Source organism: Hyla sarda, assembly GCF_029499605.1.
Source record: "Hyla sarda isolate aHylSar1 chromosome 1 unlocalized genomic scaffold, aHylSar1.hap1 SUPER_1_unloc_15, whole genome shotgun sequence".
NCBI classification, from domain to species: Eukaryota; Metazoa; Chordata; class Amphibia; order Anura; family Hylidae; genus Hyla; species Hyla sarda.
In genome coordinates, this window is record NW_026607576.1 from 371,275 (window position 1) to 395,552 (window position 24,278).

The 24,278-nt window shown below is 45.2% G+C and overlaps 1 protein-coding gene across 1 annotated transcript in view; it reads left to right on the forward strand.

Moving 5' to 3' along the window:
* Positions 1 to 24,278, forward strand: part of LOC130298009 (uncharacterized) — a 111,325-nt gene that overhangs the window by 41,572 nt on the left and 45,475 nt on the right. Inside the window, exons 11-17 of the mRNA XM_056550889.1 lie at positions 11,453 to 11,582; positions 12,473 to 12,599; positions 12,697 to 12,788; positions 13,494 to 13,572; positions 13,680 to 13,771; positions 13,894 to 14,002; positions 20,015 to 21,294. Of these exons, the coding sequence (XP_056406864.1) occupies positions 11,453 to 11,582; positions 12,473 to 12,599; positions 12,697 to 12,788; positions 13,494 to 13,572; positions 13,680 to 13,771; positions 13,894 to 14,002; positions 20,015 to 21,294 (1,909 nt within the window). The remainder of the gene's footprint in view (positions 1 to 11,452; positions 11,583 to 12,472; positions 12,600 to 12,696; positions 12,789 to 13,493; positions 13,573 to 13,679; positions 13,772 to 13,893; positions 14,003 to 20,014; positions 21,295 to 24,278) is intronic.

Below are 24,278 nucleotides of genomic sequence, written 5' to 3' on the forward strand. Positions count from 1 at the left end.
CTCCCCCTTTATAAATCATTGGTACAGTCTATAGTGTATAATACTCCCCCTTTATAAAGCATTGGTACAGTCTATAGTGTATAATACTCCCCCTTTATAAAGCATTGGTACAGTCTATAGTGTATAATACTCCCCCTTTATAAAGCATTGGTACAGTCTATAGTGTATAATACTCCCCCTTTATAAAGCATTGGTACAGTCTATAGTGTATAATACTCCCCCTTTATAAATCATTGGTACAGTCTATAGTGTATAATACTCCCCCTTTATAAAGCATTGGTACAGTCTATAGTGTATAATACTCCCCCTTTATAAAGCATTGGTACAGTCTATAGTGTATAATACTCCCCCTTTATAAAGCATTGGTACAGTCTATAGTGTATAATACTCCCCCTTTATAAAGCATTGGTACAGTCTATAGTGTATAATACTCCCCCTTTATAAAGCATTGGTACAGTCTATGGTGTATAATACTCCCCCTTTATAAAGCATTGGTACAGTCTATGGTGTATAATACTCCCCCTTTATAAAGCATTGGTACAGTCTATGGTGTATAATACTCCCCCTTTATAAAGCATTGGTACAGTCTATAGTGTATAATACTCCCCCTTTATAAAGCATTGGTACAGTCTATAGTGTATAATACTCCCCCTTTATAAAGCATTGGTACAGTCTATAGTGTATAATACTCCCCCTTTATAAATCATTGGTACAGTCTATAGTGTATAATACTCCCCCTTTATAAAGCATTGGTACAGTCTATAGTGTATAATACTCCCCCTTTATAAAGCATTGGTACAGTCTATAGTGTATAATACTCCCCCTTTATAAAGCATTGGTACAGTCTATAGTGTATAATACTCCCCCTTTATAAAGCATTGGTACAGTCTATAGTGTATAATACTCCCCCTTTATAAAGCATTGGTACAGTCTATAGTGTATAATACTCCCCCTTTATAAAGCATTGGTACAGTCTATAGTGTATAATACTCCCCCTTTATAAAGCATTGGTACAGTCTATGGTGTATAATACTCCCCCTTTATAAAGCATTGGTACAGTCTATAGTGTATAATACTCCCCCTTTATAAAGCATTGGTACAGTCTATAGTGTATAATACTCCCCCTTTATAAAGCATTGGTACAGTCTATAGTGTATAATACTCCTCCTTTATAAAGCATTGGTACAGTCTATAGTGTATAATACTCCCCCTTTATAAAGCATTGGTACAGTCTATGGTGTATAATACTCCCCCTTTATAAAGCATTGGTACAGTCTATAGTGTATAATACTCCCCCTTTATAAAGCATTGGTACAGTCTATAGTGTATAATACTCCCCCTTTATAAAGCATTGGTACAGTCTATAGTGTATAATACTCCCCCTTTATAAAGCATTGGTACAGTCTATAGTGTATAATACTCCCCCTTTATAAAGCATTGGTACAGTCTATAGTGTATAATACTCCCCCTTTATAAAGCATTGGTACAGTCTATAGTGTATAATACTCCCCCTTTATAAAGCATTGGTACAGTCTATAGTGTATAATACTCCCCCTTTATAAAGCATTGGTACAGTCTATAGTGTATAATACTCCCCCTTTATAAAGCATTGGTACAGTCTATAGTGTATAATACTCCCCCTTTATAAAGCATTGGTACAGTCTATAGTGTATAATACTCCCCCTTTATAAAGCATTGGTACAGTCTATAGTGTATAATACTCCCCCTTTATAAATCATTGGTACAGTCTATAGTGTATAATACTCCCCCTTTATAAATCATTGGTACAGTCTATAGTGTATAATACTCCCCCTTTATAAAGCATTGGTACGGCCTCACCTGGAATATGCTGTTCAGTTTTGGTCGCCTGTCCATAAAAGGGACACTGCGGAGCTGGAAAGGGTGCAGAGACGCGCGACTAAACTAATATGGGGCCTGGAACATCTTAGCTATGAGGAGCGATTAAAGGAGTTACAATTGTTTAGTCTTGAGAAGAGACGTATAAGGGGGGATATGATAAACGTATATAAGTATATAAATGGCCCATACAAAAAATATGGAGAAAAACTGTTCCAGGTTAAACCCCCCCAAAGGACGAGGGGGCACTCCCTCCGTCTGGAGAAGAAAAGGTTTAGTCTAAAGGGGCGACACGCCTTCTTTACTGTGAGGACTGTGAATTTATGGAACGGTCTACCTCAGGAACTGGTCACAGCAGGAACAATTAACAGCTTTAAAACAGGATTAGATACATTCCTGGAACAAAATAACATTAATGCTTATGAAGAAATATAAAATCCCATCCCCTCCCCCAATATCGCGCCGCACCCCTTAATTCCCTGGTTGGACTTGATGGACATATGTCTTTTTGTCTTTTTTCGACCGTACTGACTATGTAAAGAGCTGAAGACCAAGGACGTCACAGCGACTCCCACAGCCTCCAGACAGCAGCACCTCCACAGAAGAGCAGGGGGGAGTGGGGGAGAGGGACCAATACCCCAGCAGCAAGATTCACAAGGTACTCAGAGGGTTAATGGAGGCACCAGGTCTCCGCAGCACTCTACAGCCACATCAGTGCTTCCCGGGTGCAGGAGTCCCAAGGGCAACCTGAAGCCCCGCCCACGAACAGACCCACAATGGCGTCCGGCTCCAACTCTCCACTGCCTATGGGGGGTCACACAGCACCTCTTATGGCCGCCCCACCATGATTTCCCAGCTCTCCCAGCAGTCACCTTCCTGAGCTGCAGCTTCACTCCACCCCCTCCGGCCTCTCACTCCTCTCCTCAACACCGCGGTGCCCGCAAGCAACTCCAGAGTACACAGCAGAGACTCCGGAACCTCACAGGGGCCCCCAGGTAAGTCAGGACCGGGACAGGAGAAGACCATCAGGATTTTATAAGCTGGGTCGGCGGGCGAAACTAAGTGTGCGTCCACTCAGCTCGCCATCAGGCCACACCCCACAAACCCCTCCTCATGTAATCTCCTTACTACTGGGGTGACACACTGTAACAAACCTCCTCCTCATGTAATCTCCTTACTACTGGGGTGACACACTGTAACAAACCTCCTCCTCATGTAATCTCCTTACTACTGGGGTGACACACTGTAACAAACCTCCTCCTCATGTAATCTCCTTACTACTGGGGTGACACACTGTAACAAACCTCCTCCTCATGTAATCTCCTTACTACTGGGGTGACACACTGTAACAAACCCCCTCCTCATGTAATCTCCTTACTACTGGGGTGACACACTGTAACAAACCTCCTCCCCATGTAATCTCCTCACTACTGGGGTGACACACTGTAACAAACCTCCTCCTCATGTAATCTCCTTACTACTGGGGTGACACACTGTAATAATCCTCCTCCTCATGTAATCTCCTTACTACTGGGGTGACACACTGTAATAAACCTCCTCCTCATCTAATCTCTTTACTACTGGGGTGACACACTGTAACAAACCTCCTCCTCATGTAATCTCCTTACTACTGAGGTGACACACTATAACAAACCTCCTCCTCATGTAATCTCCTTACTACTGAGGTGACACACTGTAACAAACCTCCTCCTCATGTAATCTCCTTACTACTGGGGTGACACACTGTAACAAACCCTCTCCTCATGCAATCTCCTTACTACTGGGGTGACACACTGTAACAAACCTCCTCCTCATGTAATCTCCTTACTACTGGGGTGACACACTGTAACAAACCTCCTCCTCATGTAATCTCCTTACTACTGGGGTGACACACTGTAACAAACCTCCTCCTCATGTAATCTCCTCACTACTGGGGTGACACACTGTAACAAACCTCCTCCTCATGTAATCTCCTTACCACTGGGGTGACACACTGTAACAAACCTCCTCCTCATGTAATCTCCTTACTACTAGGGTGACACACTGTAACAAACCTCCTCCTCATGTAATCTCCTTACTACTGGGGTGACACACTGTAACAAACCTCCTCTTCATGTAATCTCCTTACTACTGGGGTGACACACTGTAACAAACCTCCTCCTCATGTAATCTCCTTACTACTGGGGTGACACACAGTAACAAACCTCCTCCTCATGTAATCTCCTTACTACTGGGGTGACACACTGTAACAAACCTCCTCCTCATGTAATCTCCTTACTACTGGGGTGACACACTGTAACAAACCTCCCCCTCATGTAATCTCCTTACTACTGGGGTGACACACTGTAACAAACCTCCTCCTCATGTAATCTCCTTACTACTGGGGTGACACACTGTAACAAACCTCCTCCTCATGTAATCTCCTTACTACTGGGGTGAAACACTGTAACAAACATCCTCTTCATGTAATCTCCTTACTACTGGGGTGACACACTGTAACAAACCCCCTCCTCATGTAATCTCCTTACTACTGGGGTGACACACTGTAACAAACCTCCTCCTCATGTAATCTCCTTACTACTGGGGTGAAACACTGTAACAAACCTCCTCCTCATGTAATCTCCTTACTACTGGGGTGACACACTGTAACAAACCTCCTCCTCATGTAATCTCTTTACTACTGGGGTGACACACTGTAACAAACCTCCTCCCCATGTAATCTCCTTACTACTGGGGTGACACACTGTAACAAACCTCCTCCCCATGTAATCTCCTTACTACTGGGGTGACACACTGTAACAAACCTCCTTCTCATGTAATCTCCTTACTACTGGGGTGACACACTGTAACAAACCTCCTCCTCATCTAATCTCTTTACTACTGGGGTGACACACTGTAACAAACCTCCTCCTCATGTAATCTCCTTACTACTGAGGTGACACACTGTAACAAACCTCCTCCTCATGTAATCTCCTTACTACTGAGGTGACACACTGTAACAAACCTCCTCCTCATGTAATCTCCTTACTACTGGGGTGACACACTGTAACAAACCCCCTCCTCATGCAATCTCCTTACTACTGGGGTGACACACTGTAACAAACCTCCTCCTCATGTAATCTCCTTACTACTGGGGTGACACACTGTAACAAACCTCCTCCTCATGTAATCTCCTTACTACTGGGGTGACACACTGTAACAAACCTCCTCCTCATGTAATCTCCTCACTACTGGGGTGACACACTGTAACAAACCTCCTCCTCATGTAATCTCCTTACCACTGGGGTGACACACTGTAACAAACCTCTTCCTCATGTAATCTCCTTACTACTGGGGTGACACACTGTAACAAACCTCCTCCTCATATAATCTCCTTACTACTGGGGTGACACACTGTAACAAACCTCCTCTTCATGTAATCTCCTTACTACTGGGGTGACACACTGTAACAAACCTCCTCCTCATGTAATCTCCTTACTACTGGGGTGACACACAGTAACAAACCTCCTCCTCATGTAATCTCCTTACTACTGGGGTGACACACTGTAACAAACCTCCTCCTCATGTAATCTCCTTACTACTGGGGTGACACACTGTAACAAACCTCCTCCTCATGTAATCTCCTTACTACTGGGGTGACACACTGTAACAAACCTCCTCCTCATGTAATCTCCTTACTACTGGGGTGACACACAGTAACAAACCTCCTCCTCATGTAATCTCCTTACTACTGGGGTGACACACTGTAACAAACCTCCTCATGTAATCTCCTTACTTCTGGGGTGACACACTGTAACAAACCTCCTCCTCATGTAATCTCCTTACTACTGGGGTGACACACTGTAACAAACCCCCTCCTCATGCAATCTCCTTACTACTGGGGTGACACACTGTAACAAACCTCCTCCTCATGTAATCTCCTTACTACTGGGGTGACACACTGTAACAAACCTCCTCCTCATGTAATCTCCTTACTACTGGGGTGACACACTGTAACAAACCTCCTCCTCATGTAATCTCCTCACTACTGGGGTGACACACTGTAACAAACCTCCTCCTCATGTAATCTCCTTACCAATGGGGTGACACACTGTAACAAACCTCCTCCTCATGTAATCTCCTTACTACTAGGGTGACACACTGTAACAATCCTCCTCCTCATGTAATATCCTTACCAATGGGGTGACACACTGTAACAAACCTCCTCCTCATGTAATCTCCTTACTACTAGGGTGACACACTGTAACAAACCTCCTCCTCATGTAATCTCCTTACTACTAGGGTGACACACTGTAACAAACCTCCTCCTCATGTAATCTCCTTACCAATGGGGTGACACACTGTAACAAACCTCCTCTTCATGTAATCTCCTTACTACTGGGGTGACACACTGTAACAAACCTCCTCCTCATGTAATCTCCTTACTACTGGGGTGAAACACTGTAACAAACATCCTCTTCATGTAATCTCCTTACTACTGGGGTGACACACTGTAACAAACCCCCTCCTCATGTAATCTCCTTACTACTGGGGTGACACACTGTAACAAACCTCCTCCTCATGTAATCTCCTTACTACTGGGGTGAAACACTGTAACAAACCTCCTCCTCATGTAATCTCCTTACTACTGGGGTGACACACTGTAACAAACCTCCTCCCCATGTAATCTCCTTACTACTGGGGTGACACACTGTAACAAACCTCCTTCTCATGTAATCTCCTTACTACTGGGGTGACACACTGTAACAAACCTCCTCCTCATCTAATCTCTTTACTACTGGGGTGACACACTGTAACAAACCTCCTCCTCATGTAATCTCCTTACTACTGAGGTGACACACTGTAACAAACCTCCTCCTCATGTAATCTCCTTACTACTGGGGTGACACACTGTAACAAACCCCCTCCTCATGCAATCTCCTTACTACTGGGGTGACACACTGTAACAAACCTCCTCCTCATGTAATCTCCTTACTACTGGGGTGACACACTGTAACAAACCTCCTCCTCATGTAATCTCCTTACTACTGGGGTGACACACTGTAACAAACCTCCTCCTCATGTAATCTCCTCACTACTGGGGTGACACACTGTAACAAACCTCCTCCTCATGTAATCTCCTTACCACTGGGGTGACACACTGTAACAAACCTCCTCCTCATGTAATCTCCTTACTACTAGGGTGACACACTGTAACAATCCTCCTCCTCATGTAATCTCCTTACTACTGGGGTGACACACTGTAACAAACCTCCTCCTCATGTAATCTCCTTACTACTGGGGTGACACACTGTAACAAACCTCCTCCTCATGTAATCTCCTTACTACTGGGGTGACACACAGTAACAAACCTCCTCCTCATGTAATCTCCTTACTACTGGGGTGACACACTGTAACAAACCTCCTCCTCATGTAATCTCCTTACTATTGGGGTGACACACTGTAACAAACCTCCTCCTCATGTAATCTCCTTACTACTGGGGTGACACACAGTAACAAACCTCCTCCTCATGTAATCTCCTTACTACTGGGGTGACACACTGTAACAAACCTCCTCCTCATGTAATCTCCTTACTACTGGGGTGACACACTGTAACAAACCTCCTCCTCATGTAATCTCCTTACCACTGGGGTGACACACTGTAACAAACCTCCTCCTCATGTAATCTCCTTACTACTGGGGTGACACACTGTAACAAACCTCCTCCTCGTGTAATCTCCTTACTACTGGGGTGACACACTGTAACAAACCTCCTCCTCATGTAATCTCCTCACTACTGGGGTGACACACTGTAACAAACCTCCTCCTCATGTAATCTCCTTACTACTGGGGTGACACACTGTAACAAACCTCCTCCTCATGTAATCTCCTTACTACTGGGGTGACACACTGTAACAAACCTCCTCCTCATGTAATCTCCTTACTACTGGGGTGACACACAGTAACAAACCTCCTCCTCATGTAATCTCCTTACTACTGGGGTGACACACTGTAACAAACCTCCTCCTCATGTAATCTCCTTACTATTGGGGTGACACACTGTAACAAACCTCCTCCTCATGTAATCTCCTTACTACTGGGGTGACACACAGTAACAAACCTCCTCCTCATGTAATCTCCTTACTACTGGGGTGACACACTGTAACAAACCTCCTCCTCATGTAATCTCCTTACCACTGGGGTGACACACTGTAACAAACCTCCTCCTCATGTAATCTCCTTACTACTGGGGTGACACACTGTAACAAACCTCCTCCTCGTGTAATCTCCTTACTACTGGGGTGACACACTGTAACAAACCTCCTCCTCATGTAATCTCCTTACTACTGGGGTGACACACAGTAACAAACCTCCTCCTCATGTAATCTCCTTACTACTGGGGTGACACACTGTAACAAACCTCCTCCTCATGTAATCTCCTTACCACTGGGGTGACACACTGTAACAAACCTCCTCCTCATGTAATCTCCTTACTACTGGGGTGACACACTGTAACAAACCTCCTCCTCGTGTAATCTCCTTACTACTGGGGTGACACACTGTAACAAACCTCCTCCTCATGTAATCTCCTCACTACTGGGGTGACACACTGTAACAAACCTCCTCCTCATGTAATCTCCTTACTACTGGGGTGACACACTGTAACAAACCTCCTCCTCATGTAATCTCCTTACTACTGGGGTGACACACTGTAACAAACCTCCTCCTCATGTAATCTCCTTACTACTGGGGTGACACACAGTAACAAACCTCCTCCTCATGACATCCTATTACCTTGAGCAGAGATCTCTACACAACACAACAGCAGTGACAGCCCGTTGCGTAGGACCTGTGATGATGTCACAATCATGTGACCGGTACATGTGGGGGCGGTACTAAGCAGGATAGGAGATATTGTGGATGAAGGACCTGTGAAGATGGTCATGTGACAGCGGTGGGCGGAGCTCAGCAGTAACTACAGATATATAACCAGATAATATATACTGAGGATGTGTATGTGATGTGGCCCCTGTGTGATTTAGGGCCCCTCCTCCTCCTATAAAGGCAGCAACAGGACTATCCCCTCCAGCTGATCCAGTTGTCTCCTCTTCTCCTGAATGACCCCCAAGGATGGACAAGGAAAGGAATGAGATGACTAAGAGAATATTACACTTCACCTTGGAGATTCTCCACCTGCTGACCGGAGAGGTGAGGTGACCCATCTACATTTCCACCATTGTTGTCCCCATCTACATTTCCACCATTGTTGGCCCCATCTACATTTCCACCATTGTTGTCCCCCCATCTACATTTCCACCATTGTTGTCCTCATCTACATTTCCACCATTGTTGTCCCCATCTACATTTCCACCATTGTTGTCCCCATCTACATTTCCACCATTGTTGTCCCCATCTACATTTCCACCATTGTTGTCCTCATCTACATTTCCACCATTGTTGTCCCCCCATCTACATTTCCATCATTGTTGTCCCCCCATCTACATTTCCACCATTGTTGTCCCCATCTACATTTCCACCATTGTTGTCGCCCATCTACATTTCCACCATTGTTGTCGCCCATCTACATTTCCACCATTGTTGTCGCCCATCTACATTTCCACCATTGTTGTCCCCCCATCTACATTTCCACCATTGTTGTCCCCCCATCTACATTTCCACCATTGTTGTCCCCCCATCTATATTTCCACCATTGTTGTCCCCCCATCTACATTTCCACCATTGTTGGCCCCCATCTACATTTCCACCATTGTTGGCCCACATCTACATTTCCACCATTGTTGGCCCCCATCTACATTTCCACCATTGTTGGCCCCCATCTACATTTCCACCATTGTTGTCCACCATCTACATTTCCACCATTTTTGTCCCCCCATCTACATTTCCACCATTGTTGGCCCCCATCTACATTTCCACCATTGTTGGCCCCCATCTACATTTCCACCATTGTTGGCCCCCATCTACATTTCCACCATTGTTGGCCCCCATCTACATTTCCACCATTGTTGGCCCCCATCTACATTTCCACCATTGTTGTCCTCATCTACATTTCCACCATTGTTGGCCCCATCTACATTTCCACCATTGTTGGCCCCCCATCTACATTTCCACCATTGTTGTCCTCATCTACATTTCCACCATTGTTGGTCCTCATCTACATTTCCACCATTGTTGGCCCCCATCTACATTTCCACCATTGTTGGCCCCCATCTACATTTCCACCATTGTTGGCCCCCATCTACATTTCCACCATTGTTGGCCCCCATCTACATTTCCACCATTGTTGGCCCCATCTACATTTCCACCATTGTTGTCTCCATCTACATTTCCACCATTGTTGTCCCCATCTACATTTCCACCATTGTTGGTCCTCATCTACATTTCCACCATTGTTGGCCCCATCTACATTTCCACCATTGTTGTCTCCATCTACATTTCCACCATTGTTGTCCTCATCTACATTTCCACCATTGTTGGTCCTCATCTACATTTCCACCATTGTTGGCCCCCATCTACATTTCCACCATTGTTGGCCCCCATCTACATTTCCACCATTGTTGGCCCCCATCTACATTTCCACCATTGTTGGCCCCCATCTACATTTCCACCATTGTTGGCCCCCATCTACATTTCCACCATTGTTGGCCCCCATCTACATTTCCACCATTGTTGGCCCCCATCTACATTTCCACCATTGTTGGCCCCATCTACATTTCCACCATTGTTGTCCTCATCTACATTTCCACCATTGTTGTCCCCTCCATCTACATTTCCACCATTGTTGGCCCCCATCTACATTTCCACCATTGTTGGCCCCCATCTACATTTCCACCATTGTTGGCCCCCATCTACATTTCCACCATTGTTGGCCCCCATCTACATTTCCACCATTGTTGTCCCCCATCTACATTTCCACCATTGTTGTCCCCATCTACATTTCCACCATTGTTGTCCTCATCTACATTTCCACCATTGTTGTCCCCCCCATCTACATTTCCACCATTGTTGTCCACATCTACATTTTCACCATTGTTGTCCACATCTACATTTTCACCATTGTTGTCCCCATCTACATTTCCACCATTGTTTTCCCCCCCATCTACATTTCCACCATTGTTGTCCACATCTACATTTTCACCATTATTGTCCCCATCTACATTTCCACCATTGTTGTTCCCATCTACATTTCCACCATTGTTGTCCTCATCTACATTTCCACCATTGTTGTCCCCCCATCTACATTTCCACCATTGTTGTCCCCATCTACATTTCCACCATTGTTGTCCCCATCTGCATTTCCACCATTGTTGTCCCCCCCATCTACATTTCCACCATTGTTGTCCCCCATCTACATTTCCACCATTGTTGTCCCCCATCTTTGGCCCCGCTCTATGTTCTGGATGTCTCTTTGTTGGTGAGGTCTCCAGAACTGACCCCAGTATTCCAGATGCGCTCACTAGAGCTCTATACAGGGGGCACAATCTCCTCTTTGTAGTGGGGGAGGAATACTGGGGTCAGTCCCCTCATTGTCTCTCTCCATACACAGGATTACACCATAGTGAAGAAGACATGGGGGGAGTGTGTGGCCCCCAGCAGCCATCTCCATGAGTCAGGAGAATGTAGCAGGGCCCGGGGCCCCATCATGAAGCCTCCACCTCACTCACTGATACATGAGAAGAAGATCCTAGAACTCATCCACAGGATCACTGAGCTGCTGACTGGAGAGGTGACCCTGCTGGGACATTATACAATAATGGAGGGGTCTGATGATGACTGCAGAGGTGACACTGCTGGGACATTATACAGTAATGGAGGGGTCTGGTGATGATTAAAGAGGTGACACTGCTGGACATTATACAGTAATGGAGGGGTCTGGTGATGACTGGAGAGGTGACACTGCTGGGACATTATACAGTAATGGAGGGGTCTGGTGATGATTAGAGAGGTGACACTGCTGGGACATTATACAGTAATTGAGGGGTCTGGTGATGATTAGAGAGGTGACACTGCTGGGACATTATACAGTAATGGAGGGGTCTGGTGATGACTGGAGAGGTGACACTGCTGGGACATTATACAGTAATGGAGGGGTCTGGTGATGACTGGAGAGGTGACACTGCTGGGACATTATACAGTAATGGAGGGGTCTTGTGATGAATGGAGAGGTGACACTGCTGGGACATTATACAGTAATGGAGGGGTCTGGTGATGACTGGAGAGGTGACACTGCTAGGACATTATACAGTAATGGAGGGGTCTGGTGATGACTGGAGAGGTGACACTGCTGGGACATTATACAGTAATGGAGGGGTCTGGTGATGACTGGAGAGGTGACACTGCTGGGACATTATACAGTAATGGAGGGGTCTGGTGATGACTGGAGAGGTGACACTGCTGGGACATTATACAGTAATGGAGGGGTCTGGTGATGACTGGAGAGGTGACACTGCTGGGACATTATACAGTAATGGAGGGGTCTGGTGATGATTAGAGAGGTGACACTGCTGGGACATTATATAGTAATGGAGGGGTCTGATGATGATTAGAGAGGTGACACTGCTGGGACATTATACAGTAATGGAGGGGTCTGGTGATGACGGTATCATTGTGTGTCAGGTTCCTATAAGGTGTCAGGATGTGGCGGTCTATTTCTCCATGGAGGAGTGGGAGTATGTAGAAGGACACAAGGATCTGTACCAGGACATAGTCATGATGGAGGATCACCGGCCCCTCACATCACAAGGTAAGAAGAGACATATATATAGATATCACTCTCAATACCTAGTAACATAGAAATCTATCCAGCACTGATGTATTCATTCCCTGTGTGTTCCCTACAGATGGAGTCATTGATAGAAATCCTCCCGAGAGGTGTCCCCGTCCTCTGTATTCCCAGGACTTTCCAGAGGGAAATGTCCCAGAGAAGCATCAGGTAAATGGTGTTAAAGATTACAAAATTTGACCATAAAGTGATTGAACCCCTGATCATGGCACCATAAATCCCACCCTAATTAAAGGGGAACTCTGTTTGATTTGGATGGGGCCCCCACGATCTCCAGCCCGGCGCCCCGACTCTGCACAAGAATAAATAAATAATTATGATTATAATGCCAAATCCTCAAACCAAAGTCGTAGTAATAAAATAGCAGAACCCCAATAAGATATAATAATAGACATGTCCCCCATGACTTCTCGGGTCACTTACCTCTTCTATAAAACATTGTGATGGAAAGGAAAGTGAAATAAAAGGGGGAGGGCGGGGCTTCTTCTAATCTTCCCACAGGTGACTGAGCTGGAGACACCACAGCCCAGTATAGAAGGGAAATACTTTTCCCGCCAATGGGCCTCCAGCCAATCAGAATGCTGTTGTTGGGCTGGAGCATCGCTGGGCAGAAGATCATGGTTACCGGGCAGAATCTGATCCTCCAATCAGAAGCAGGAATCCATCTCTCAGCAGAACAGCTGTTACCGGGCAGAATAACTGAGGAAAACAACCTGTGGAGATAAAGGAGAAGAAGGAAATAAGGAGGAGGGGGACATGTATACTGGGGACCATGGGGCCGTGTGCCCCCCCAGGTTATAATGGAATTCGGGAGCCCCTTTTATTTTGTGGTTTATTTTTTATTTTGCTCTTTAGGATGAAAACCTGATCAATGTTAAGGTTGAGGTTAAAGATGAACCAGAAGAGGAGACGGATTTCGGGGCCGATCAGCAGTGTAAGGAGGGGGAGACTATTATTGGTGGAGGGTCTCCTAGATACTACTACACCCATCATCTGATCATCACATGGAATAATCTATTCATCACTGTGTGTTCCCTACAGATGGAGTCATTGATAGAAATCCACCCGAGAGGTGTCCCCGCCCTCTGTATTCCCAGGACTGTCCAGAGGGAAATGTCCCAGAGAAGCATCAGGTAGATGAGGCTGATCCTATATCTCTATAGGGGGGTCCTGCAGTCATAGATGTGGGGGTCTCTTATGTTGATCTGTTAGATGTTTCCTCCTGTATTGTAGTGAATTGTATATTTTACCTCAGGAGGAAGATCTGATAATTATTAAGGTGGAGGATGAAGAAGAGAGGATGAGGGACCATCACCCGTGTATGAGGGACGTGATGGAGGAAATTCCAGGAGGTGTTACCCCAGGTATGTAATAATGCCAGGAGGTGTTACCCCAGGTATGTAATAATTCTAGGAGGTGTTACCCCAGGTATGTAATAATGCCAGGAGGTGTTACCCTGGGTATGTAATAATTCCAGGAGGTGTTGCCCCAGGTATGTATTAATGCCAGGAGGTGTTACCCCAGGTATGTTATAATGCCAGGAGGTGTTACCCCAGGTATGTTTTAATGCCAGGAGGTGTTACCCCAGGTATGTAATAATGCCAGGAGGTGTTACCCCAGGTATGTAATAATGCCAGGAGGTGTTACCCCAGGTATGTAATAATGCCAGGAGGTGTTAACTCAGGTATGTAATAATGCCAGGAGGTGTTAACCCAGGTATGTAATAATGCCAGGAGGTGTTAACCCAGGTATGTAATAATGCCAGGAGGTGTTAATGCCAGGAGGTGTTAACCCAGGTATGTAATAATGCCAGGAGGTGTTAACCCAGGTATGTAATAATGCCAGGAGGTGTTAACCCAGGTATGTAATAATGCCAGGAGGTGTTACCCCAGGTATGTAATAATGCCAGGAGGTGTTACCCCAGGTATGTAATAATCCCAGGAGGTGTTACCCCAGGTATGTAATAATGCCAGGAGGTGTTAACCCAGGTATGTAATAATGCCAGGAGGTGTTACCCCAGGTATGTAATAATCCCAGGAGGTGTTACCCCAGGTATGTAATAATGCCAGGAGGTGTTACCCCGGGTATGTAATAATGGATTTAAATAATATCTAAGTAAAATAAAGATAAGACTCCTTGGGCCCAATAGGCAAAAAATTGTATCAACAGTGGAGAAATTTTATATAGTAAGATGGATCCAGATCTCTATAGAGAAACATGTCCTGGTCAGATGGATCCAGATCTCTATAGAGAAACATGGCCTGGTCAGATGGATCCAGATCTCTATAGAGAAACATGTCCTGGTCAGATGGATCCAGATCTCTATAGAGAAACATGACCTGGTCAGATGGATCCAGATTTATAGAGAAACATGTCCTGGTCAGATGGATCCAGATCTCTATAGAGAAACATGTCCTGGTCAGATGGATCCAGATCTCTATAGAGAAACATGACCTGGTCAGATGGATCCAGATCTCTATAGAGAAACATGTCCCGGTCAGATGGATCCAGATCTCTATAGAGAAACATGACCTGGTCAGATGGATCCAGATTTATAGAGAAACATGGCCTGTTCAGATGGATCCAGATCTCTATAGAGAAACATGTCCTGGTCAGATGGATCCAGATCTCTATAGAGAAACATGACCTGGTCAGATGGATCCAGATCTCTATAGAGAAACATGTCCTGGTCAGATGGATCCAGATCTCTATAGAGAAACATGTCCTGGTCAGATGGATCCAGATCTCTATAGAGAAACATGGCCTGGTCAGATGGATCCAGATCTCTATAGAGAAACATGGCCTGGTCAGATGGATCCAGATCTCTATAGAGAAACATGTCCTGGTCAGATGGATCCAGATCTCTATGGAGAAACATTGCCTGGTCAGATGGATCCAGATCTCTATAGAGAAACATGGCCTGGTCAGATGGATCCAGATCTCTATGGAGAAACATGGCCTGGTCAGATGGATCCAGATCTCTATGGAGAAACATGGCCTGGTCAGATGGATCCTGATCTCTATAGAGAAACATGGCCTGGTCAGATGGATCCAGATCTCTATAGAGAAACATGGCCTGGTCAGATGGGTTCAGATCTCTATAGAGAAACATGGCCTGGTCAGATGGATCCAGATCTCTATAGAGAAACATGACCAGGTCAGATGGATCCAGATCTCTATAGAGAAACATGACCTGGTCAGATGGATCCAGATCTCTATAGAGAAACATGGCCTGGTCAGATGGATCCAGATCTCTATAGAGAAACATGGCCTGGTCAGATGGATCCAGATCTCTATAGAGAAACATGTCCTGGTCAGATGGATCCAGATCTCTATAGAGAAACATGACCTGGTCAGATGGATCCAGATCTATAGAGAAACATGGCCTGTCAGATGGATCCAGATCTCTATAGAGAAACATGTCCTGGTCAGATGGATCCAGATCTCTATAGAGAAACATGTCCTGGTCAGATGGGTTCAGATCTCTATAGAGAAACATGTCCTGGTCAGATGGATCCAGATCTCTATAGAGAAACATGTCCTGGTCAGATGGATCCAGATCTCTATAGAGAAACATGGCCTGGTCAGATGGATCCAGATCTCTGTAGAGAAACATGGCCTGGTCAGATGGATCCAGATCTCTGTAGAGAAACATGACCTGGTCAGATGGTTCCAGATCTCTATAGAGAAACATGGCCTGGTCAGATGAATCCTGATCTCTATAGAGAAACATGTCCTGGTCAGATGGATCCAGATCTCTATAGAGAAACATGTCCTGGTCAGATGGATCCAGATCTCTATAGAGAAACATGTCCTGGTCAGATGGATCCAGATCTCTATAGAGAAACATGACCTGGTCAGATGGATCCTGATCTCTATAGAGAAACATGGCCTGGTCAGATGGATCCTGATCTCTATAGAGAAACATGGCCTGGTCAGATGGATCCAGATCTCTATTATAGAGAAACATGGCCTGGTCAGATGGATCCAGATCTCTATAGAGAAACATGGCCTGGTCAGATGGATCCAGATCTCTATAGAGAAACATGGCCTGGTCAGATGGATCCAGATCTCTATAGAGAAACATGTCCTGGTCAGATGGGTTCAGATCTCTATAGAGAAACATGTCCTGGTCAGATGGATCCAGATCTCTATAGAGAAACATGTCCTGGTCAGATGGATCCAGATCTCTATAGAGAAACATGACCTGGTCAGATGGATCCAGATCTCTGTAGAGAAACATGTCCTGATCAGATGGATCCAGATCTCTGTAGAGAAACATGGCCTGGTCAGATGGATCCAGATCTCTGTAGAGAAACATGACCTTGTCAGATGGTTCCAGATCTCTATAGAGAAACATGACCTGGTCAGATGGTTCCAGATCTCTATAGAGAAACATGTCCTGGTCAGATGGATCCAGATCTCTATAGAGAAACATGTCCTGGTCAGATGGATCCAGATCTCTATAGAGAAACATGACCTGGTCAGATGGATCCTGATCTCTATAGAGAAACATGGCCTGGTCAGATGGATCCAGATCTCTATAGAGAAACATGGCCTGGTCAGATGGATCCAGATCTCTATAGAGAAACATGGCCTGGTCAGATGGGTCCAGATCTCTATAGAGAAACATGACCTGGTCAGATGGATCCAGATCTCTATAGAGATACATGGCCTGGTCAGATGGATCCAGATCTCTATAGAGATACATGGCCTGGTCAGATGGATCCAGATCTCTATAGAGATACATGGCCTGGTCAGATGGATCCAGATCTCTATAGAGAAACATGGCCTGGTCAGATGGGTTCAGATCTCTATAGAGAAACATGACCCGGTCAGATGGATCCAGATCTCTATAGAGAAACATGACCCGGTCAGATGGATCCAGATCTCTATAGAGAAACATGTCCTGGTCAGATGGATCCAGATCTCTAGAGAGAAACATGTCCTGGTCAGATGGATCCAGATCTCTATAGAGAGACATGTCCTGGTCAGATGGATCCAGATCTCTATATAGAAACATGGCCTGGTCAGATGGATCCAGATCTCTGTATAGAAGGCTTATGGAAGTATTATGGTGACCAAGTTTATTTCGTCATGGTTGCAGTTTCTCCTATGATAGGTGGAGAGTGTCAACAGCACAAGGTCTGTATAATCATGAATTGGCAACGGGAACGTGACCGGGAGTTTTCCTTACTTTTTTGGCCTTCACAATCCCCAGATCTTTATCCTATAGACCTCTCTAGACGAGGTAGAACAAGTCATGTCAGGACTTTCATCTAACTAGCCAGAACGGTGTGAATTGTCCAAACGGGTCGATTTTCCTGCACAAAGACTTCATCATGTAGTGGAAGATGGAGATCTATTAGGCTCGTAGATGATCATTCATTGATCATATTATTGTAGGATGAGAAGGGGGTAAAGAAAAAGGGGTTAAAAAGACATTGTAGCCTCTGGTGCCCACAGGAAATGACCTCATAACCTGTCCAACAATTGTCATTCGGCTTTTACTAAGGTCCTTTTGTCTGGTCAAATCATGGTTTCCAATGGCAGAATGTCTAATTCATACCAATACACAACCAACCCTGCCCCCCCTGTGATTCATTCCCCTCCTAAGGTCCATAAAGGGATTTGTTCCCCACCACCCAGACTTATCATCACGGGTATCGGTTGAGTGGGTGGAATTTTATCTTAAAGTGGTACTTCACTGCCCCAGTGTTTGGAACATTTAGCTCCAAATGCTGGGTGCAGGCAGTGGGGGCTGTGACGTCACAGTCACGCCCCTCATGACATCACACCACACACCCTCAATGCAAGTCTATGGGAGGGGGCGTGGCAGCTGCCACGCCCCCTCCCATAGACTTACATTGATGGGGCGTGGCTGTGACGTCCGCACCCAGCGTTTGGAAGTAAATGTTCTGAACACTGGGGCAGTGGGGTACCCCTTTAAACTGTCAACAACGTGTACTAAGCCTTTATTAGGGATCTTAGATGCCACAGAACGGAGAGAGAATACCACCTTGGGTCCTTGCCCCGTTGTTTATACTCCTCCAGGGTCACCTCCCCCCCCCCATGAACATTATTTTCCTCTTTGATGGAGAATATTATTACATGTGAAAGAGGATTCAATGGGGGCAAGGCTCGCCCCGTTCCATGCCAAGATTCATATGATGTATTGGGAGGAGTTATAAACCATCACTCCGGCTCATCCATTTTTCCACAGTATCTGTTGGCTAGGGAGATCCATAGCTGAACCTTTGGGTGTTTCGAGAAGAACTTCTGGTGAATTCCATTTTTCCGAAATGTTTGGAAACTCCATATTGTTGGCTTCCTCATGCCACCCTAAACATGGAAGGGGGGGGGGGGGGGGCAAAACTATTCCCTATGGAGTAAGGTACAGGCTGAGTGGCAATTGTTCAGATGATAGAACGTTTGCTGCGGAGTGTTACCTGCCCAAGGTCATCTGAGAGATTTAGAATAAGCCCAAGCCAGGACCGCACATTTGTCTAGATGCAAAGACCCCGACCTCTCAGAGAAGACAAGTAAGGAGACCTCTACATCGGGTACCAAGCCGTTCTTTGCTTCTGCCTATAGTCGATAGTTTGCTCAGGTAGAGTTACCCTGCGGTGTCTCAGAGCTGACGGAGTCCATATGGAATCCTGGTAGATAACCATATATAGGTAAAATTCTTGCCCCCCTCCCCTCATCCCCCCCTTTTTGTCAGAAAGGAAACTGGTTAAGACAGAGATTTGGTTCGAACATATGAATGTGGTCGTAGGAAATGTATCACTTGCCAGAAGATGGGGATGTCTCGATACCGATACTGGGACCGATACTGGACATTTGCACGAGTACTTGTTCTCGTAAAAAATGTCCCCCATACCTGCTGGTGGGACTCCTCATCACTATCACAGAGGGGTGATAAGCCGCCTGCACTCTCCGCTCCCGAGCTTCGCAGTGCGCTCAGCAACTGAGTGCACATCATAACCGGGACCCGCCTCATTGCACTCAAGACTTAGGTTTGCCAACATCTGGCATGACGTGAAAAATTATGTAAACATTTCTGCGCTATCCCAGAATTTCCGTAAAGGAACCTGATGGAAATAGCTCAGGGTTCAGTGTCCTGGGTATAAAAGGGGCTTCCTGGCCAGAAAAAGGAGCGGATCATACAAGAAAACTTTGGGAGACGTAACGGATGTTTGTTTCGACATCACGGCAGCAGTTTTGGTGACGTTTTCAGAGCCATATATCCCCCCTGCCCCCCCAAAAACAGGAAAAATTTACAGGATCTCTTTTGCGTCAATGTTACATACATATATATATATTTATGGACCTAAATAGACCAAATGTCTTAACCTTTTTTTTTACCCCAACAGGAAATCCCAGTAAGAATTTTGAGGTAAACTTCATGTTATCCCTGAATGATAAAGGAGAAGATGGAGAGATCATGGAGCGCCCCTCAGGAGAAGATGGTGAGATCATGGAGCGCCCCTCAGGAGAAGATGAAGAGATCATGGAGCGCCCCTCAGGAGAAGATGGAGAGATCATGGGGCGCTCCTCAGGAGAAGATGGAGGGATCATGGAGCGATCCTCAGGAGAAGACCTCCTTACCCCTAATGTCCATCCAGATCTATCCTATAATAATCCCCCTGATCATGGGGAACCTTCTCCTGCCCAACTACATATTAGTACAGAACCGGCAGCGGGGAAAGGTTTTCATTGTGACGAATGCGGAAGATATTTTACAAACAAATTGGGTCTTATTACACACAAAAAAAGTCACAAAAACAGGAAGTTGTATGTGTGTACAGAATGTGGGAAATGTTTTGCAAATCAATCAAAACTTGTTAAACACGATAGAAGTCACATGAGAGATAAGCCATATTCCTGTTCAGAATGCGGAGCACGTTTTAAAGATCAATCAATTCTTTATAAACATGAAAGAAGTCACAAAAGAATAGAGACAATATATTCATGTTCTGAATGTGGGAAATGTTTTACCTATAAGTCACATCTTATTATACATGAGAGAAGTCATACAGGAGAGAAGATATATTCATGTGCAGAATGTGGGAAGTGTTTTATAAAACAATCAAATCTTGTTATACATGAGAGAATTCACACAGGGGAGAAGCCGTATTCATGTGCAGAATGTAAAAGATGTTTTAGAAGAAAAAAAGATCTTGTTGTACATCAGAGAATTCACACAGGGGAGAAGCCGTTTTCATGTTCAGAATGTGGGAAATGTTTCAAAGACAAATCCTACCTTGTTAAACATGAGCGAATTCACACGGGAGAGAAACCATATTTATGCTCCGAGTGTGGCAAATGTTTCACGTTTAAACAACTGCTTGTTATCCATAAGAGAGTGCACACAGGAGAGAAGCCGTATTCATGTTTACAATGTGGGAAATGTTTTACAGATCAATCCCATCTTATTAGACACGAAAGAACTCACACGACAGAGAAACCGTATTCATGTTCAGAATGTGGGAAATGCTTCACAGAGAAATCAACTCTTGTTGTACACCAGAGAAGTCACACAGGGGAGAAGCCGTATTCATGTTCAGAATGTGGGAAATGTTTTACAAAGAAATCAGATGTGGTCAGACATGAGAAAAGTCACACCAGAGAAGCCATGTTGGTAAATACCATATAATTAAGTTTTGTTAAGAATGATTTAATGACAACCCCTCACGGGGAAAGGGAATTTTAATTCTTTATTTTAATTATATATACAAAAATAAAAACTAAACTAGAATTAGGGAAAATAAAAGTGTAGACCTCTTTAAGACAGCACAAATGTGCATTATGGACACGCCAAATTTATTGAAGACTGCCAGATAGGACATTCCCAGCGGCCATATGGCATAGCCCTACATAATCTCAATTTACCATGAGAACTGTGAATTTATGGAACGGTCTACCTCAGGAACTGGTCACAGAAGGAACAATTAACAGCTTTAAAACAGGATTAGATACATTCCTGGAACAAAATAACATTAATGCTTATGAAGAAATATAAAATCCCATCCCTTCCCCAATATCGCGCCGCACCCCTACCCCTTAATTCCCTGGTTGAACTTGATGCACATATGTCTTTTTCGACCGTACTAACTATGTAACTATATGACCGCAGCATGTACTGGCTCATAACTCAAAGGGGTACTCCACTGCTAGACATCTAAAGGATAGGGGATAAGATGTCTGATCGCGGGGGTCCTGCTGTTTGGGCCCCCTAAGATCTCCTGAAGCAGCCGGCGTTCTAAACAAGTGGTCGTGACATCGGCAGACACCCCCCCCCTCCCATAGAAATGAATGTCAGATCTTTGGGGGGTCCGACGGCTGGTAACACCTCCTGTAGGGGGCCCCGGCAGTCCACACAAAGGGCGCTTGTCGACCCCCGTACGAAGCAGCAGCTGACACGCCCCATAAATACAACACTATGGGAGAGCCGGAGCACTGCATTCGGCAATCTCCGGCACTGCCATCGCGCTGCATTGAGGGGGGCGTGTGGGCCGCCGCTTCGTGTAGTGGTTGACACACACCCTTTCTGCAGACTGTACGGGACCCCGTACGGGAGATCGCTGGGTGATCCCAGAAGTTGGACCCATAACCCCCAACTAGAAGGAAATCCTCCGCCCAGCTTGTTTGGTACGAATATGTACAGACTAGTGCCAAATGTAATAAGGATATTATTATTAAGTTACGCACTTAGAAGGGTCGAAGAAAATCCCTGATGTCACCAAGATGGTCAAAAAATACAATCGACCTCGATCCAAGCCTCTCCATGACCTCGGAGGAGGGTGGACATGAGGTCGAAGGTTCAAAATGTTTTTGAAAACTGGTTGTCATTTCATGGGGGTCAATAAGCATTGAAGATTTAGCCTGGTTTTGGCCCGTCCCCCATGCACTGGCTTCACATACACGAGTGCCAGGTCCTAGTTTATTTCCCTGACATGTGGCAACGGCCATGAGACATCTAGTAGTCCATTCTTCACCACTCAACAAAATGGCGCACACAAGTGGAATAAAAAACTGAAAAAAAACAACAAAACCCCTTTCCCCCTCTTCTTTTGCACAAAGACGGGCGAGGCCAAATTTGCAGCCGTCAGACAAGTTGCTTGCTTTCACCAGATTCCTCATGTTAGCTCAACAGTGGGAGATGTGACAAGTTATAAAATTTTTCATAATTTGTGTCAAGTAAGACATTTTTTTAAATACTGTATTTCCAAAAATATTTTTAAAAAATGTGAATTTTTTTTAATAACATTTGGTGACACATTCTCTTTAAGAACCCTATTACTGTAGGTCATTTGTTATTGTTTTTGTTTGTATGACTAAAATTGTTCTTTTTTGATACATTAAACTACATTTCACAAGTTCTGTCTATTTGTTTTTTTAATCCATGTGTTAAAGGGGTACTCCCGTGAACATCCGGTTCAGAAGGCTTTAAGCAGTGGTCACGCCCACGCCCCTTTGTGACGTCACACCACTCCCCCTCCATTGATGTCTATGGGAGGGGGCGTCACGCCCCCTCCCATAGACATCAATGGAGGGGGCGTGGCCGTGACATTGCAACCCCGGCCGCTGCTCCAAGCCTTCTGAACCGGATGTTCAGAAGGCTGGGGCATGGGAGTAACCCTTTAAACTCGGTACATAACGATACACAATACTGATCTGAAGTACAAGAGGCCTTTGAAAGACTCATTGGACCACAGTCCGATGAGTCAAGATGGCAGCCAGAGTGTCGCCTGCTCCAGGGCCGGCTTCGGTGATCTTCTATAGTCTTCCTTCTGACAGGCTATACAAGTAGATCGCCAATATCACTGATCAATGCTATGCCTATGTATAGCACTATATAGTCCCCTATAGGGACAAAAAAAATGTTAAAACAAAAACTTAATAAAAGTGCCGTTTCCCATTTTTTAATGTAAAAAAATAGACCTCCAAAACTATTGAAATATAACATTAACCTCTTAAGGACGCAGGGCGTACCTGTACGCCCTGGTCCTGGTCTGTAACACGAGGTCACGCGGTGACACCACGTCATAGCGGGTTGGTCCTGGTGGCTAATGAAAGCCGGGACCCTGGGCTAATAGTGTGCGGCACCAATCGTTCTGCCACACACTATTAACCCTTTAGACGCGGCGTTCAAAATTGATCGCCGCATCTAAAGTAACAAAAATACACTCCTGGCAGCTCAGTCGGACTGATCGGGACCATTGCGGTGAAATCCCGATCAGCTAGAACGCGAGTGGAGGTCCCCTTACATGCCTACGTTGCGTCCGATCAGCGATTGATTGCTCCAAGCCTGTTAATGCATGGCAGTGATCTGTGTAGCAGATCAGTGTGTGCAGTGTTATGGCCACTAGAGGGAGCTATAACACTAGAGGGAGCTATAGCATACAATACATATACACACTATACACCCCATACATCAATGTTTACCTATCAGTGTGCCTCCAGCTGTTGCAAAACTATAACTCCCAGCATGCCCAGACAGTCAATGGCTGTACATGCATGCTGGGAGTTGTAGTTGTGCAACAGCTGGAGGCACCCTGGTTTGTTAAACACTCCCCATACACTCCACATACAATGGTCATCCCAGAACCAATTAGCAGTTTCCCATAGAGATAT